At 32.4% G+C, this 18,027-nt stretch overlaps 2 protein-coding genes and 1 pseudogene across 2 annotated transcripts; all 3 read right to left on the reverse strand.

Annotated features, from left to right (window-relative positions):
• Positions 1–5,579: 5,579 nt before the first annotated feature.
• LOC131949869 (small nuclear ribonucleoprotein G-like) lies at positions 5,580–6,042 on the reverse strand (annotated as a pseudogene).
• A 278-nt stretch (positions 6,043–6,320) lies between these two features.
• On the reverse strand, positions 6,321–10,961 carry LOC131950510 (zinc finger protein 160). Its single transcript, XM_059312705.1, has 3 exons — positions 10,886–10,961; positions 8,566–8,676; positions 6,321–8,044 (listed from the first exon to the last, which is right to left on the reverse strand). The coding sequence occupies exons 2-3, from the start codon at positions 8,579–8,581 to the stop codon at positions 6,321–6,323; spliced, it is 1,740 nt and encodes a 579-aa protein (XP_059168688.1). The 5' UTR covers positions 8,582–8,676; positions 10,886–10,961.
• Positions 10,962–17,187: 6,226 nt separating this feature from the next.
• On the reverse strand, positions 17,188–17,975 carry LOC131950521 (putative small nuclear ribonucleoprotein G). The gene is made up of 2 exons (XM_059312716.1): positions 17,795–17,975; positions 17,188–17,336 (listed from the first exon to the last, which is right to left on the reverse strand). Exons 1-2 carry the CDS (start codon positions 17,973–17,975, stop codon positions 17,188–17,190), a joined length of 330 nt encoding a protein of 109 aa, XP_059168699.1.
• Positions 17,976–18,027: the final 52 nt, after the last annotated feature.

An 18,027-nucleotide genomic window follows, 5' to 3' on the forward strand; every position in this document is an offset into this window, starting at 1 on the left:
ATAGCTGGAGACATTTATGGTGGCCTATCCAGAACAATCCTTACAAGGGACAAGCCCCCCCCCCCCACAGTTCCTTACAAGGGCCAAGCCCCCCCCCCCCCTACAGTTCCCAAAACATATCACTCTTGATGCTCCACAAGATAAAGGTTGAGGGAAACAAAGACATTCAAAGATGTGGAGTTGTTGTTTTAAAAACTGTTCCCCCAAAGCAGTTATAACCCGATAGGTTTGAATGTAGCCTCAACTGCTGCATCACTTGTATGCATCACGTCTTTATTAGATTACATTACTCCACTAAATTTTGATTGTTTCTCCAGCACTAGATAACCGTGCATTTTAAAAAAATAATATTTTAACTCATGTGATTTTTGAAAATAATGAACACATTCTTCCCGTTAATGTTACAAACACAATAGTTTTAGAGTTATTCTATGTCCAAAGAAAAAAATAATAAAAAGAATTTTTTTTTTATGAAAATAAAAGTGACCAAAACGCATTTTTGTCATTTTCAATTATTTTTTTTACCTTAGGAAGACTCATTTTAGATGACTGAAAAAATTGGGCATATATATTACAAACTTTGCAATAACTTTACCAATTTCTACACGTCTATGTTATTTAGTTTAGAAAATATGGGTTCTCAAAAATGGCACTTTTTGAAAATCAGTTTTTTACCAAATTTTCCTTTTTTTAAAAATCTCATAACTTTTTTATTTATTGAGATATTTTTATAAAATTTGTGGCATAGAGCTTACGATTAAAAGTTCTTTCATGACATACTCACTCCAGAAGTCTACAATCAATAGTTAATTTCAGTTTGGACTACCTAATGGCAGGTAGGTCACTTTATGTAGGCTGAAAACAAGCAGGTGGTGACTTTTATTTCTTGAATGCAAAGTATTATTTTAAATTTCACTTTTGGGGACTAAAACTAAAAGGAAACTTGTCATATAAAAATATGTTTAATCATAGTGTTATTTTAAATACTAAGCTCTTTATAGCTATTCATGTAAAAACCACACGTTGACTAAGCATCTTTCAAAGGAGCTCTGGTCAAAAGCCCACTGTGGAGAAAGCACCTCTGGTCAAAACCCCACTGTGGACAAAGCACCTCTGGTTAAAGAATGAAAAAGTTATATACGGGTAACCCAGGGTAATTCCATACACTACTTTTCTAAAAAAATTGTAAAAAATCTTAAATTAATACTACCACAAAATAATATTGAGGGTATAACTAGACATGCATTACTTATATGATGGCAATCAAATATAGAGATAATTCATAAAACAGAATACAATTTTTAAATATTCCACGTTTATTACAAAAACATGGCAAGTCGGGCAATTCCACACACATTATGAACATTTAAAAATTCATAAATTTTAAAATTTGTAAAAGACATTTTTCCCTATGGAAACTATTTTGCATGGAGGCAACCACTCTTCATCACTAAATGAAGAGAAAGCCTCAAGTTCTTCCTCCTGAATTCTGCTCTCATCTGTCATAGGCCAAAGTTTTTAGTTTATAATTGTGGATCATTCTGAAATGAGAACAAAATTAAATGTTAGAAAGTCTAATTACTAATTTGTGCACGGGGGATGTTTAGCTATAACTATTGCATAAATTATAATAAATAATACAGGTGCAGTAAAAATAATAATAGATAAAGAAATAAAAGAAGTCTGTGGCAATTTTACTTAATTTTAATAGCAGTAATTTAAAAAAATAAATAGTACTATATCTATTACTATTTAAGTATTTCTTAAAATTAAATCATGAGTTGTGAATTACAGACTTAGCCACAACCAGTTTAAATGGTTTAAAATAATAGCTAAAGGCTAAACCCTCTAAAGAGTATAAAAAGCAACATGGGAAATTCCAAAATATAGTGTATGGCATTGCCCCACTCTATAGGTGTGGAATCGCCCCACATCTACTATTAAGAAAAATATGCATTCCTGTTCTAAATTATTAAATTAACTGCTAAATCTAGCATCATTAATTGTTACCATTATCATAAATGAGTAAGCTTTCATAAAATCACTAAATAATTGACAACAATTAAAAATAAGACAAAATAAACTATTTTTTTAAAGTGCAGGGGTTGTACTTACCTAAGGATGTTTGAAGATAGATGCAGATAAAATAAAAATTCTTGCTCTGATTGTAGATGAACTCTTCTCTAACAATAATAGAAAGTACAGTGAGTAAATGACCTCTTAGAAACATGGAATGGTAACTTTTAATTAAAATTTACTCCCTTTTAAAATAGAGAGCAGTATTCAGTATATAGTAATATAGTGTGTGGAATAACCCCGGATTACCTTTCAAATAAATTTTACAGGAGAGAAACGATTTTGAAAATGACAACTTCTTAAGTAGATCTATATTATTTTTGCTTATGCTAAATTATAGCTAAGAAAACCAAAATCTAATTTAAAGGAATAAATATGCAACAAGTGCTTTGAATATAGACAGTAAGTTTCTTTTTGACTAATTGGTGTCATCTCGTGTACTCCTCTACTGCACCTGTATGACAACCTTCTAGGTGGTGTTATCTAGAGGAGTTTATTTAAATCTTATATCATGGAGAGAGCAAGATGACATTTTGTTGGCACTAAAGGAAAGGTGCAACCATGCTCCTCATATACAGTAGCGTACGCAGGGGGGGAGCAGGGGGAGCGGCCGCTCCCCCTCTGGCCATTTTCAGCAAAGTGGCGCCTTTTTGGAAACTTTTTAAACTCAAAGTTTTAAACAATGATATTTGTAAAAAAAAATATTTTTGGTCGGCACATCTATGTTAATCACAAGATTTCTTTTCATGCAGCAATTAAGCATTATTGTACTAGTCTAGTAGTGTCTACGTTTACAACACGTATTAACAGCTGCATCAGTTTGCCATTCTAAAAATAACCATTACGATGCATTGCAATGTTTAAAAAGCCTCTACGGATAGTACCACTTGGCAAGAGGGGTGTTAAGTTTAAGGCAACTGTATAATGTATTTGCTTACGAATAATTGAATTAGAAAATGTTATACATAAACTTCACACATAATTACTTTATATATACAGTTTAAATCGTCTGATTAATTTTTAAAAAATTACAACATAGAAACAAATACAACTGATGTGGCACCTCTATTTAAATTTACGTATGAGCAAACTGCGTAGTGGTGGGGAAATTTTGACAAGGCCAACAAAGTCATCCCGATGAAGTAGTAGTATTATTACAGTTTGGGCGATAGTGATTACGATAACAAATTATATGAATCAGTTACAACCCCCCTCCCCCATGGACCCCTCTGTAAAAAAATATTGTCATAATACCACTGCTACTTATTTAAATCTATTTCTGTAATATATATTTGTGTAATATATATTTGTGTAATATATATTTGTGTAATATATATGTATGTTTAGAACAGTCATCTAAAAACTGACGCTATGTTCACTCTGAGTTGGTTATCTCCCCCCCCCCCCCCACACCTCACCACCACAATTGTGTAGAGCGACATTAATGTCACATCTAGGTATACACTGGGCTGGGTAATTGACCTAAAGTGACCGGACAGTGGTGAATGAAATTGAACCCCCCCCCCGCTAACCCACCCCTAACTGATCTGTTAAGTACATGTAGAAAAACGCGTAATGATGTACCGAAATACCATGCTGCCAGAAAATTAGCTTTTTAAACTTAAAATTCTGTAAATATTGTTTTTGCAATTACCAGTAAAAAGGTGAATGAGCAATACAGTGATCAAACCCATACCTATCACTAAGTTAAAAAAGGATCTTTAAAGAACACAAAGCAGCAATAGTTTATTAAACATATATGATCTGAACTAAAAAACGGATATTTAGTTAAATGTAGGCTGTTACTCCGAAAGTTTTTCTATACTTTCGAAAAGCGTGGTTTTATACCAACTCTGATTTTAAAAACTTTCATTATGCTATAATACTTTAGCATTTATGATGACGATATATTAAATTCTGATTATAGACAATAAAATTTTGTAAACACGAATAGTGTTAAACATTTTCATTATATTCTAAAGTAATTATTTATTTGTTTTGACATTTATAATTAAATGTGTAGATATATACATATTTATATTAAGAGAGTGATTATTTCCCCTATTTCACTTGTCTTAAATAATTTCCCAGGAATTATTATGTAAGAAATTTTTTTTACAAGAATTACAAAACAGATTGTGTTACGTTCATTGTTTTTGGTTGTAGTGTGTGTATATATTTTATTTTGTTTAGAGTAGATTGATAGAATTTTTGTTTTGTCGGTCTACATTGTGTGTTTTTTTTTTATTTCTTTAGAGTGCTACTTTCAATTTATTTTACATCATAGCGAAGTAATGACATACAGCTAGTAATTATATATATATATATATATATATATATATATATATATATATATATTACACGTATATAGAACGTGTTAAAAATTCGGAGCCTTTTTTTGCTTTTTTCGCTCCCCCTACAACGAAAACCTGGATACGCCTCTGCTCATATATCATACAATTTAATTACCCTTCTGGCTTGATTTAAAACCTCATCAACAATGACCAAAGTTGGCGCCATCCATCACCTCTAATTAAAATCATACAAGTTAATTACCCTTCTGCCTTGATCTAAAATCCTATAAATGTGAGGAAAATTGGTCAGATGTTATAAGTAAAGACAAGCTGGATCTATTAATAAAAAAAATATCAAAGAAAGACCTTGATATTTAAATATTTAATGGTAACAGATAACACGAACTCAAATTTCTATAACAAGAATTCAAATTTTAACAAAATAATTAACAAAAACAGGCCATCCAATTAACAGTGCTGTTCAATGAAACTAAAAGTGTCACACATCTCAAAAAATGTAGAAGGACCAATCTCATTTTTTCTTTGATGGTTAAAACTGTTTCTTTCAGACAACTCTTAGTGCAAAATATTTAACAATTACCACATTTATAAGGCTTTTCTCCTGTATGAAATCTAAGATGGTTTTGTAACACAATACTTCAAAGGAAACATTTACCATATGTATTAAAGTGTGAATTCTATGGTCTGAACACACTTACCAAACATTAGGTTTTTCTCCAGTATGAATTCTAAGGTGTCTCCTAAATTGACCACACTCTCTCAAAAATTTACCACATTTCCTACACATGTAAGGCTTTTCCCCAGTATGAATTCTAATGTGTCTTTGTAATCCATTACTGGCTCTTAAACATTTACCACATTTTTTTTTACACTTGTAAGGCTTTTCTCCTGTATGGATTGTATGGTGGCTCTGTAAATCAAGGAGCTGTGTGAAATATTGACCACAATCATTACACTTGTAAGGCTTTTCTTCTGTATGAGTTTTAAGGTGTATCTGTAATCCATAATGTGCTGGAAAACATTTTCCACACTTGTCACACATGTAAGGTTTTTCTCCTTTGTTTTTAAACAGATATTTTTTTATTTTTTTAAAAACAAAATTGATAACAACAAAAATTTACAAAAGAAACCTCATACATGATCCAACAGAAGAGGCTGTTTTATGTTTGATATATACACAATACAGCATAAAGGATGAAACATTTGAACCATACATGTTGAGATGATGATGAACATTTATACAAATGAAGTTAATGGTGAAATAGATGAACTGATTAGATTCTTTCTTGAGACTCCAACAGTTTAAGACTGTTACTACAAATGACCACCATTCCAATGTTTCTCTTCTCTCCTGATTTTCTTTCTTCAAACATCAACAACAACAAGATTCATAAAAGGGTCAACGCCTCTGATAGTACCTGATACTTTTCTGTTACCATTCAGCTTCAATGTTAAAACCTTTTCCATATACTTTTTCAACTCTGGTGGATGAGCTTTACTCATTTTAGAACTTTTGGGATTTTAATTTGCGAAATATGAGAAAAATAAAAGGTTTTTCTCCTATATGAACTGTATGGTGTATCTTCAATACCCTAAACTCTGTAAAACATTTACCACATTTCTTACACTTATATGTCTTTTCTTCTATATGAATTCTAAGATGTCTCTATAATCCATGAATTTCTGCAAAATATTTACCACATTTATAAAAACCTTATCTAGCTTGAATTTTAAAGTCCTTTTTTAATTGGCAAAGCTTCAAAACACCATTACCAAATTTTTCTAAAGTGGATTGATTTTGTTTATGATGGTCTCTGTAATCTATAACTTGCTGTAACACATTATCCCACTTTAATTTCAAGGTCATTCTGTGATTGGTAAAACTTTTTAAAAAAATGTGCCAAATTTTCCTAGTGTGAAATGGTTTTTTTAAGGTAGTTCTGTAAATGTGAGACCTGTATGAGTTTTAAGGTGTCTTCTTAAGTGGCTACGTTGTCTCAAAAATATACCACATTTCTTACACATGTAAGGTTTTTCTCCTGAATGAATTCTAAAATGGCACTTTAATAAATAACTTTGACTGAAACATTTACCACATTTCTTACACATGTAAGGTTTTTCTCCTGTATGAATTCTGTGATGGCTTATCAAACGTGCATTCTGTTTAAAGGATTTACCACAATTGTTACACATGTAAGGCTTTTCTCCTGTATGAACTCTAAGGTGCCTTGTTAAAATGCAAAGCTGGGTGAAACAATTACCACATTGATCACACATATATGGTTTTTTTCCTGTATGAATTATATTGTGTCTCTTTAAATTAACATAAAGTCTGAAACATTTACCACATTTGTTACACTTATGAGGCTTTTCTCCTGTGTGAACACTAAGGTGTATCTGTAAATCACGAAGCTGTTTGAAACATCTACCACATTTGTCACACTTTTTAAGAGGTCTTTCTATTGTATGAGCTACTTGGTGTTTTTTCAAGGAGCTAACCTTCAAATAACATTTATCACATTTGTCACACTTGTGAGGATTTTCCCCTGTATGAATTACAAGGTGTTTTTGTAAATCACAAAGCAGTGTGAAACTTCTATCACATTTGTCACATTTATAAGGTTTTGTTCTACTATGAATTCTAGAACTGTGTCTCTGTAAATCCCGAAGCTTGTGAAAAAATTTACCACATTTCTCACACATGTAAGGCTTGTCTTCTGTATGAATTATAAAGTGTTTCTTTAAGTGGCTCAGCTTTAAAAAACATTGACCACATTCATCACACTGGTAGGATTTTTGGCTAGTATGACTGCTAAGGTGTATCTTTAAACTTGTCCCTTCTATGAAACTCTTCCCACATTCAGCACACTTGTAAGGCTTTTCTCCTGTATGGATCCTATAGTGTCTCTTAAAATTCCCAACAGTTGTGAAACATTTACCACATTTGTCACACTTGTTAGGCTTTTCTCCTGTATGGATTCTATAGTGTATATTTAAATTGCCAACCATTGTGAAGCTTCTACCACATTTGTTACACTTGTAAGGCTTTTCTCCTGTATGACTTTTAAAGTGTTGCTTTAACTGGACACCATAAATGAAACATTTACCACATTCCATACACTTATACGGCTTTTCTCCTGAATGAGATCTATTGTGTATTATTAAAGAACCACTTTCTTTAAAACACTTACCGCATTTTTCACACTTATAAGGTTTTTCTCCAGTATGAATTCTTTGGTGGATTCGTAAACTAGAACCCTGAGTGAAACATTTACCACATTTGTCACACTTGTAAGGTTTTTCTCCTGTATGAATTCTTAAGTGTCTCTTTAAATTTGAAAATGTTGTAAAACATTTACCACATTTGCCACAATTATAAGGCTTTTCTCTTGTATGAGTTCTAAGATGTTTTCTTAATGTAGCATGGTTCAGAAAACATTTATTACACTGGTCACATTTGTGAAGCTTTTCTTTTATACACATGATATGGTGTTGATAAAAGTTTGATGTCTGGGAAAAAAGTTGACTTGTATTATCAATGGCATCCAGACTCCTATTGACAGCTCTATCTTGACCATGTTTGTATTGCATATGTGCTTTCAAAAAAGAATCTTTTGAAAAAGCCATACTGCAATGTTGACATGGATAGATATCTGTAAAACAATTTTATTTATTTGTTTTCATACAATTTTAAGACATTTTTATAGAATAAAATAGTAACACTGATATCTATTGATACAGCCAACATAGTTATAACTAACTGATAGAGTGGAGACTGGTGACCGATATAGTGGACACAGTAATAACTAACTGATACAGTGGACACAGTGATGACTGATACAGTGGACATGTGACTAACTTATACAACATGAAAATTAACTACATAAATAATAAGAACTAGGAGAAGTATATACTAAATGATATAGCTATTTATTTTATACAAATAATCAATTCTCATAAATGAATTATCTTTCTAAAATCTGGCAATAAATATTTCTTTACTATTACATATTTCAGTGGACACAGTGGTGGCCAACTAATACAGTGGACACTGTGGCTACTATCTGATACAGCGGACAAAGTGATGACTGATACAACAGTGGACATGAAAATCTATTAAGACAGCAATAGGGATTAGGAGATATATGTACTAAACAAAATTGCTAATTACCACCTTCATTATTCTCCATGTTTGTTAAACGATTCTTGCTCACAACTCCAACCCTCCAAGTTCCCAGTTCTCTGGCACAGCTGTCACTATAGTAGGTCAGAATACTGTTCTATACTAGCAATTATAAGAAATATAAAAATAATTAATTTTACTTGGTATTGGATTTTCTCTCCAACCCTTAACAATAAATATTTCTTTAATATTACATATTAAAAAAAAGTTTTTGATAGGAAATATGAGTAATATTGCAGACTTGATAATAAGCATTAAAGAAAAATACAATGGATGCTAGTCTGATGAATTTTTTTTTACTCTTCACTTAAACCTGCACCTTCTTCTTAAGCTAAACTGCTACCGCCAATGAAACTTTTATCAGAATAGAAGCTCGAACTAGATTGAATATCTTTAACCCTAATCATAACTTTAACCTCAACATGAACAATAAAAGAAACACCTAGTCCTAATCTTAACACTAATTGTATTACTGATTCTAATCCCAATATTCTATCGCTTTTTTAAGACAGTAACATATTGCAAGATTATCAAAGTTTTTATTCATGTGAGAGTGCCACATTTCCTTTTTGACTAAACACATAACAACACAACTATCCCTAGCCATTTTATGGGTTCAGATGTTACTTAAGGTCTGCTTTCAGTTGACAGACAATTTATTACCTATTATAGAAACAGAATCTACTTAGCAATTAAAAATACATTAAAAATACATTAAAATAGGAAATAATTTAATTAAAACTGTAGTAAGTCGTGCTACTAAAATATAAACTCTTAATTATTCAACATTTAGTCATTTAGACATTGAATTAACAATTTAACCCTTGAGCTAGATCTAGGAATCAAAAAGGTGTTTGTAATAATGTCATAGATCACTCTTTTTTGTTTTTCTATATAATTTTTTTCCAATTAAATCTGTAGTTCAAATGTATGTATGCTAGAGTCTAGTACAGTAGTAGGCAAAAGTAGTAGAATCTAGTACTTATCCTAAAGACCTAAAAAGTGTAGTTTAGTGTCAACTTGAATGTAGGACTTGCACTAGACTAGAAGAGTCTAGTTACTAGACCTAGAATCTAGACTAGATCTAATACTAGTAGATATACTCGATAAATCTAAAATTCACTCTGTTTTCAATTTAAACATGACCACTGAATAATGCACATCCATATTTTATTCACTAGGTCAGGGGTCTCCAAACTTTCAGCCCGAGAGCCGCATTAACTAGCAAATATTACTTCGGGGGCCAGAGTTTCTTCGAGGCATCTCTTCAGTGATGGTGCCCACTCCCCCCTTTCCCCGAACAACGTCTACCGCACGTCCCCACCCCCAACGAAATATAATTTATATAGAAATATTAAGTGTTGGGGCCGACAACACACTCAAGGTCCAAGTTTGTTCTCAAGTTGTTCTTCACATATTTCAATCCTGAAAATGTTTGTTCACACAAGTGTTCCAAAATTTGAACAGAACTTTGATGCAAAAGTTTTAATATCGGGAAAGTCTTCCTTGTGCAAAAACTTATAAAAACACACATATTTGACAGAAATATATCATAATATACTTCTATTAAAGCCTTAACAATGAGGCAACTTTTTGGTAATCTATCGTTTTAGGTACGTAAAATCGCCCGCAACTAGTAATGTGAAAAACAGGTGACTCCTTAAATTTTAATAATTATTTCACATTTTGATGAGGATTTATGTTTTGAAAAATACAAAAATGTTCCCTTGTTTCATTTATGTACCTGTTTTTAAACAATTGAATTAAAACTTTTCAGTAGTAAATGAAGACTAGCTATGTTTCCAACCGATGCAACCATGCTCATTTACTATAGCAGCCATCTTGTTATTTCTTTTTATTGTAAACTTATAGCGCAAGATTTAGGGGAAGACACTCTAACTTACAGATGGCGCTTTTTATATAGCAAATCCTGCTCGCAAACACTGCTGTTTAAAGATAATTTCTTGCCTATATTGATATATTTAGCCATTGATTTAAGTTTATTATTCATTTATCTATAATATTTGACATAAATATATCACAATATGCTTCTATTAAAGCCTTGACAATGAGTTAACTTTTTTGTACATTACTAGCCGCGGGCGATTTTACGTAGATCTACTTAAAACGATAGATTTAAATAGATTACGGTACCAACTTTTTCCCACATTACTAGCCTCGGCCGATTTTACGCACCTAGAATCTAGGTCCTAGATCTAGATTTAGATCTAGAATCTAATATAAGTCTTTTCTAGGACCTAACGATACTAGGTAACTAGAGAATCTAGATCTATATCTATAGCATGATTACAAATTGTAATTATTACTAGATTTTGAACAGCTCAGAAGCGCGATAACTTTTCAGGACTTGAATTGATGAATGTACCGGAGCCTTTGAAGCTGGATGACCGATTTCGTGAGGTATCGATATTTAAATATAAAATTTTGCATTAAAAAATTTTTTTTAATATATTACATTTCGTTGTCCACCCTTTTGGATTTTCTACCAACATAAATCTTAAATTATCAAATATAAAATATACTGATTGATATTCAAATTAGCATTCGTTAATTAATCGATTATGGGATTTTATAGACTCGATTTCTTTTAAATTTCTTGTTTGCTGAGAGGTAGCCAATTAAGAAGGCAGAAAGTTCGACAAGATGGATTGGATTCCATTTAATAATTGTTGACTTGGATAAAATAACGTTTTGTTTTTAATTGTTTTTTTTTTCGATTTTGCGTCATAGCGACCGAAATAAAAATAACTTTAAAAAAAATCTAAGCTTGAAACAATTTCCGAAAATTAATATTTTTAGAATCGATGTTATAAAAGTTGTAAATGCAGAGTTCTTAAACATGTTTTTGCGAATAAGATTATATTTCTATTTATTTTCATCAAGCATTTATTTCATCATACAAGCAGCGTTTTTAACTTTCGTAAGGTACGCATTAATGGGCTGCAGTAGCGTCGCTAGGTCGGGTGTCACCCGTTGCTGTATCTAAATAATGGTGTCACCCCCCCCCCCACCGAAAAACATCTATATAGGCATATCTATATATATATATATATATATAAACGTGGGGCGCCGTGATTTTCTTACAGTTTCTAATACTGTTGACTCTCTACAAGCTCTCTAATAAAAGTCAATAGTATTATCTAATCAATAGTAATATAACTTTTACTTCGGCGCCCCACGTTTTTCATCGCTTATAGTAGAGTGATCGCTTGCATTATTGTGATGTATAGCAATTATTTTCTACTTTTTAGTTCAATCAGAAAACGTGGGTTTTTAAAACTTTTTTAATGATTATTATATAGCTTATGGTTTCCACTATCAATTTTCGTCTCTCAATTTTTTAAAACTCAATTTATTTTCAATGGATTAACACTTTGATTTTAGCCACATTTCACACAACTCTTAATATGATTAGAAAAATTACACATTAAAGATATCACACATCATAGATAACAAATCAACTACTTAAGCACAAACAAATGTACAACTATTGTTCTTCTGGTGTCAGTCGCCTTCCTTTACACACTTTTACACACAGAAGCATACACACATACATGTAGGCTGTTGTATAATAATTTGCTTAATCGAATTATATAAAGATTTAAAAATTTCCAATGTATTTGGTGTCACCCCCCCCCCCTAATTTTTTGTCGAAAGTCGTCAATGTGTGCAAACATTATATAAATCCATCTAGAAAAAAGAATTTAGGGGCCGAACTCTAACATTTATTAATTCAATTTCAAGTGTAAAAATCATTGTATTTGTAATAACTTATTAAATTTGGTGTCATCCCCACCCCTACCCCACCCCAGACGTGGATTGTTGAGGTATTAGTTATTACAATTCTAAAGAAAATCTTTTTCCTCAGGCAAATTTTGCAACGTTTAGTTGGTGTGTCCCAGTGATAGCTTTAAACTGTCCAAAGATAATAATAACGATGTTCATTTATAGTCGGTTATAAATACAGCTGGATGTAGTATAGTTTTCTATATCTTTAGCAGGTTTACGTCATGGTGTCATGATTTGTCAATTTTGCTCTTAATTAGAAGACTTTCTAACTCTAACTAATCATTTATTTAACTGTGATGATCGTTTTTTTCTATATATATTTTGCTATTTTTGCCTTGATGTCACCCCCCCCCCCCCTTAAATGGTGTCACCCGGTGCGGTCCGCACCCCCCCCCCCTTGCTACGCCTATGATTGGCTGTACAGGAACCCCCCGCAATGTAGTAATTTTGTACTCAAAACTTTGCCGAAAATATATATAAATTGAATAAAAGTATTTGCTTAACCACATGACATATTTCTGACACGTTTGTTACAATTTAAGTGATACAATAAAAAAAAATTGCTTTTCGCTTTTATTTTCTAAATTTATTTACCGAATATATTAAAGATGCCAAATACATCCAAACATCAATAAAGTCAAGCAAGAATACCCCCCCCCCCAATAATTTTTTATAACTACTTTTATTTTAATAACACCGCACACGATTTTAAAAATATTTGATGAACTGTGAGACTATTCATGGCTGCATTCACCGTCTATAGATCTACTAGCCGTGGATACCAGTTTCACATGAATTATGGTCCTATAAATTATAGGCCTTTTAATGTTATACTTGTTTGGACAAAATAATTTATAAAATATTTACTGGTAAAAACGTTGAACGATATTAGTGACAACGCAAAGAAATAACTAAATAGCTAAAAATCCGACATATTTAAAATAATATTGGCTACCAATACCTATTAGAAAAATTAAAACCAATTAAATCTTAAATACATTATTAGTCAACACAACACCATATTATGCACACACTGATCAAGACTTAAATAATTCCGTTAAAAAACCAGGCTGAACCATGGAATTTATGTTGTTTTTTAAAGTAATTTGTATTAGTTTTAGCCCCCCCCCCCCCCCCCCTACACATAGTTGCGTAGAGTTTGTAACGCAATTCACAAAAAAATATATGCATCTGTACAAGATGCTTTTGGAATATTTTCTAGATCAGATGAAAGGCAAGAAAGCGGCAGTTTACCTCCTGATAGTAGTGACATATCAAAGATAAGCAAAATCGTATCTACGGGGCACACTTTACTTAAACACTTTCCCTACGTTTCTAGACTGATCTTAAAAGGGTTGAATTGAGCCTGACAACTCAAGCAATGGCTACATTTGAGAATTAAGATACATCTGTAGTGTGGTTGACGGTCTATAGTCTATTTGCACCAGGAATAACACAAATAGCAGATGTGGATGTACAGGCGCTGAAGTGGACAGACGTTGTGACTAAAAGCTAGGCGCCGATTAGTAAGCCAAGAAGTGGGCTATAGATCTACTTTCAATGAGTTGTTAAAATGTGATATTTAGGGTACATAATGTGACACTTAGTTTCAGTAATGTGTTTACTGTTCTTGTTGCATTTTGCGGTGTGTGTTGCGGGACTATTAGAGTTCACCTGTTCGGTTTTGGATATTAAGTTATTGTTGTGGATAGGCTTTTGATTTCGTGTACTGGGTTGGGATTAATGTTAGTAGACGATGGATGAGATTAGCTTAACTTATTTTTTGTATGTAAAAATTTTGTTTTATTAAACCAAAAGCTCAATTTAGAATTACCAATTGAAAGTGTAATTTATAATTTTTAATTATCACCAGACACTACCACGACGGGTGTTGGGAGATTGCGAGACGCGAAAAGCGAAATGGCGAGGCGGGAAAATGCGAGAAGATAATGCGAGACATACCTGCGGAATTAAGGGTAAATTGCGAGACACTTTTTGGGAAAAAAGTTTTTTTTAATCTTTATTTATTTAAATTATTATTTTTTTTTGTTTTTTTTTGTTTTAAAATAAACAAGCATACCCTTTAACACGAGTGTTGTATGTTGTTATTTTTTATCTAGATTTTATTATATAGATTGATAGAAACTAAGAAGATAGATAGATCTATATCTATGAATTTAAAAATCCTAACATCGTTGCTGTGCTACTGTCATCGCCCGCTCTCGTTAGCGAGAGGAAAACCCGTCTCAGTCGACATTAATTTTAAAAATCTAGCCCGCTAATGTTTAAACAAACGTGAGCTGTGTCATTGTGGATTGGTATAATCTTGTAAGCAGGAGAGATATTCTGCGACATGTATTTATGGATTTTTGTACTTGCAAAAAGTGTAAAAGTATAAACAATTCCAAAAATTGCAAATTTTTTTTATTAAGTAATTTTTATTACAAACAAAATCTTCTGAAACAGTCCTAGCGCTACTCAAACACACCTCGTGAAACCATCTTTCACACATAGTACATCCAACCTTGTGATTATATTTAGACCTAGATCTATATGGTAAAAAAAAGCTAGAAAAAAAATCGTAGGCGGCGGCTATAATACAAAATTTCTATGCAACAATAGAAAATATGTTTGCGGCGACAGCGGATCCGGGCACGGTGATCTTCAAAGACGGTAAATCAGGCGGCCTCGGCGTTCCACACAAAAGACAAGTTGATCTATCGTCGGCGGTATTTCCGTCGGTTTCGAACAAGGTGGTATTCTAAGTCGACACAAAATATGGGGGTGTTGACAAATTATCAGTATATCTAGCGACGGAAAAATAGGAAGTTTTAACAATGTAAACCAAACGTCTTTGAAGTCTGGACCAAATACCGCTGAAAATCGGGTGAGGTAAATTTTTCGCAGAAATCTTCGCATTTCAACACCACCCAGCGTAAGTATCGGGTTGTGGTAAAATGCGAGACAAAAAGTCACGTGACCGACCGTTTTCGCGCCCTTCTAGCATTTTCCCGCCTCGCCATTTCCCCACACCCTACCACGACAGTCTCAGTGGTCAAGGAAATGACCATTTCACAAACATAAAGACATCAAGCTACCAGACCAGACCTAGGCTACCAACGACATGGCATCCTCAGACAATAGAGCATGTGACATAAAATTCTTCAATTTGAATCCTGGGTTCGTGTCAATTGAACGTCTTTGAGTCCACACAGCTCTGATGTTAGAGAAAGTAAAAGTAACTGAGTAAAGTGCTGACCATGCTACCCTTTATATGTACAGGTCACTCAAACATGTGGACTCTACTTCACCTGCCCCATGGACTGTCAGGCTCAAATGGGTACTTAACTTGGCTATACAGCAGCAATCCCTTCACCCCCACTCTGAAACGAACACTTAACAAGATTCTTTATTATCACTTAATTAACAAGATTCTTTAACATTCACATTAAGAAAACATCAGCTATGATTAGCAGACAGTTCATTCACGACATTGTCACTGGCAGAGTCTATTGTTCCTACCCTTTATTATGAACTCATTATACTGCCAAATTATATGTACAGCTAACATTAGTAACATGCTTGCTAATAGATCTACAGCCTTAATTTAAGTAAAGGACATGCTACCCTACTTATGTTAATTTTCTGTTAAATAATAAATCTAGTAGGCCTTGCAGGTCACTTTATGTAGGCTGAAAACAAGCAGGTGGTGACTTATATTTCTTGAATGCAAAGTACTATTTTAAATTTCACTTCTGGCAATTAATTATAGATCTAGTGTTATTTTAAATACTAAGCACTTTATAGTTATTCATGTAAAATTCATGTTACTAAGCATCTTTCAAACAAAGCAGCTCTGGTCAAACCCCCAAAGTGAACAAAGCACCTCTGATTAAAGCATGAAAAAGTTATGTACACATAAATTTTCCAGGACAGAAACAATTTTGAAAATGACAAATTTTTAAGTATATTCTTATTATTTTTTTATACTAAATTATAGCTAAGGAAACCAAAATCTAATTTAAAGGAATAAATATGCAACAAGTGCTTTGAATATAGACAGTAAGTTTCTTTTTGACTAATTGGTGTCATCTCGTGTACTCCTCTACTGCACCTGTATGACAACCTTCTAGGTGGTGTTATCTAGAGGAGTTTATTTAAATCTTATATCATCGAGAAAGCAAGATGACATTTTGTTGGCACTAAAGGAAAGGTGCCACCCATCTCCTCATATATCATACAATTTAATTACCCTTCTGGCTTGTTTTAAAACCTCATCAACAATGACCAAAGTTGGCGCCATCCATCACCTCTAATTAAAATGATACAAGTTAATTACCCTTCTGCCTTGATCTAAAATCCTATAAATGTGATGAAAATTGGTCAGATGTTGTAAGTAAAGACAAGCTGGATCTATTAATAAAAAAAATATCAAAGAAAGACCTTGATATTTAAATATTTAATGGTAACAGATAACACGAACTCAAATTTCTATAACAAGAATTCAAATTTTAACAAAATAATTAACAAAAACAGGCCATCCAATTAACAGTGCTGTTCAATGAAACTAAAAGTGTCACACATCTCAAAAAAATGTAGAAGGACCAATCTCATTTTTTCTTTGATGGTTAAAACTGTTTCTTTCAGACAACTCTTAGTGCAAAATATTTAACAATTACCACATTTGTAAGGCTTTTCTCCTGTATGAATTCTAAGATGGTTTTGTAACACAATACTTCAAAGGAAACATTTACCATATGTATTAAAGTGTGAATTCTATTGTCTGAAACTTTACCACACTTATCAAATATTAAATTTTTCTCCAGTATGAATTCTAAGGTGTCTCCTAAATTGACCACACACTCTCAAAAATTTACCACATTTCCTACACATGTAAGGCTTTTCCCCAGTATGAATTCTAAATTCTAAAGTGTCTTTGTAATCCATTACTCCTTCAAAAACATATACCACATTTTTATTACACATGTAAGCTTTTTCTCCTTTATGGATTTATGTTGGCTCTGTAAATCAGGGAGCTGACAATCATCACACTTGTAAGGCTTTTCTTCTGTATGAGTTTTAAGGTGTATCTGTAATCCATAATGTGCTGGAAAACATTTTCCACACTTGTCACACATGTAAGGTTTTTTTCCCTTTTTTTTAAACAGATATTTTTTAATTTTTAAAAAAGAAATTGGTAACAACAAAAATTTACAAAGAAACCTCTCATACATGATCAAACAGAAGAGGCTGTTTTATGTTAGATATATACACAATACAGCATAAAGGATGAAACATTTGAACCATACATGTTGAGATGATGATGAACATTTATACAAATGAAGTTAATGGTGAAATAGATGAACTGATTAGATTCTTTCTTGAGACTCTAACAGTACAACACTGTTACCATGAATGACCACCATTCCAATGTTTCTCTTTTCTCCTGATTTTGTTTCTTCAATAGCATCATCAACAACAAGATTCATAAAAGGGTCAAAGCCTCTGAGAGTACCTGTTACTTTTCTGTTTCCATTCAGCTTCAATGTTAAAACCTTTTCCATATACTTTTTCAAATGAGCTTTACTCATTTTAGAACTTTTGGGATTTTAATTTGCAAAATATGAGAAAAATAAAAGGTTT

Source organism: Physella acuta, unplaced genomic scaffold, assembly GCF_028476545.2.
Source record: "Physella acuta isolate Inbredline_101_S28 unplaced genomic scaffold, ASM2847654v3 ptg000063l, whole genome shotgun sequence".
Classification (NCBI taxonomy): domain Eukaryota; kingdom Metazoa; phylum Mollusca; class Gastropoda; family Physidae; genus Physella; species Physella acuta.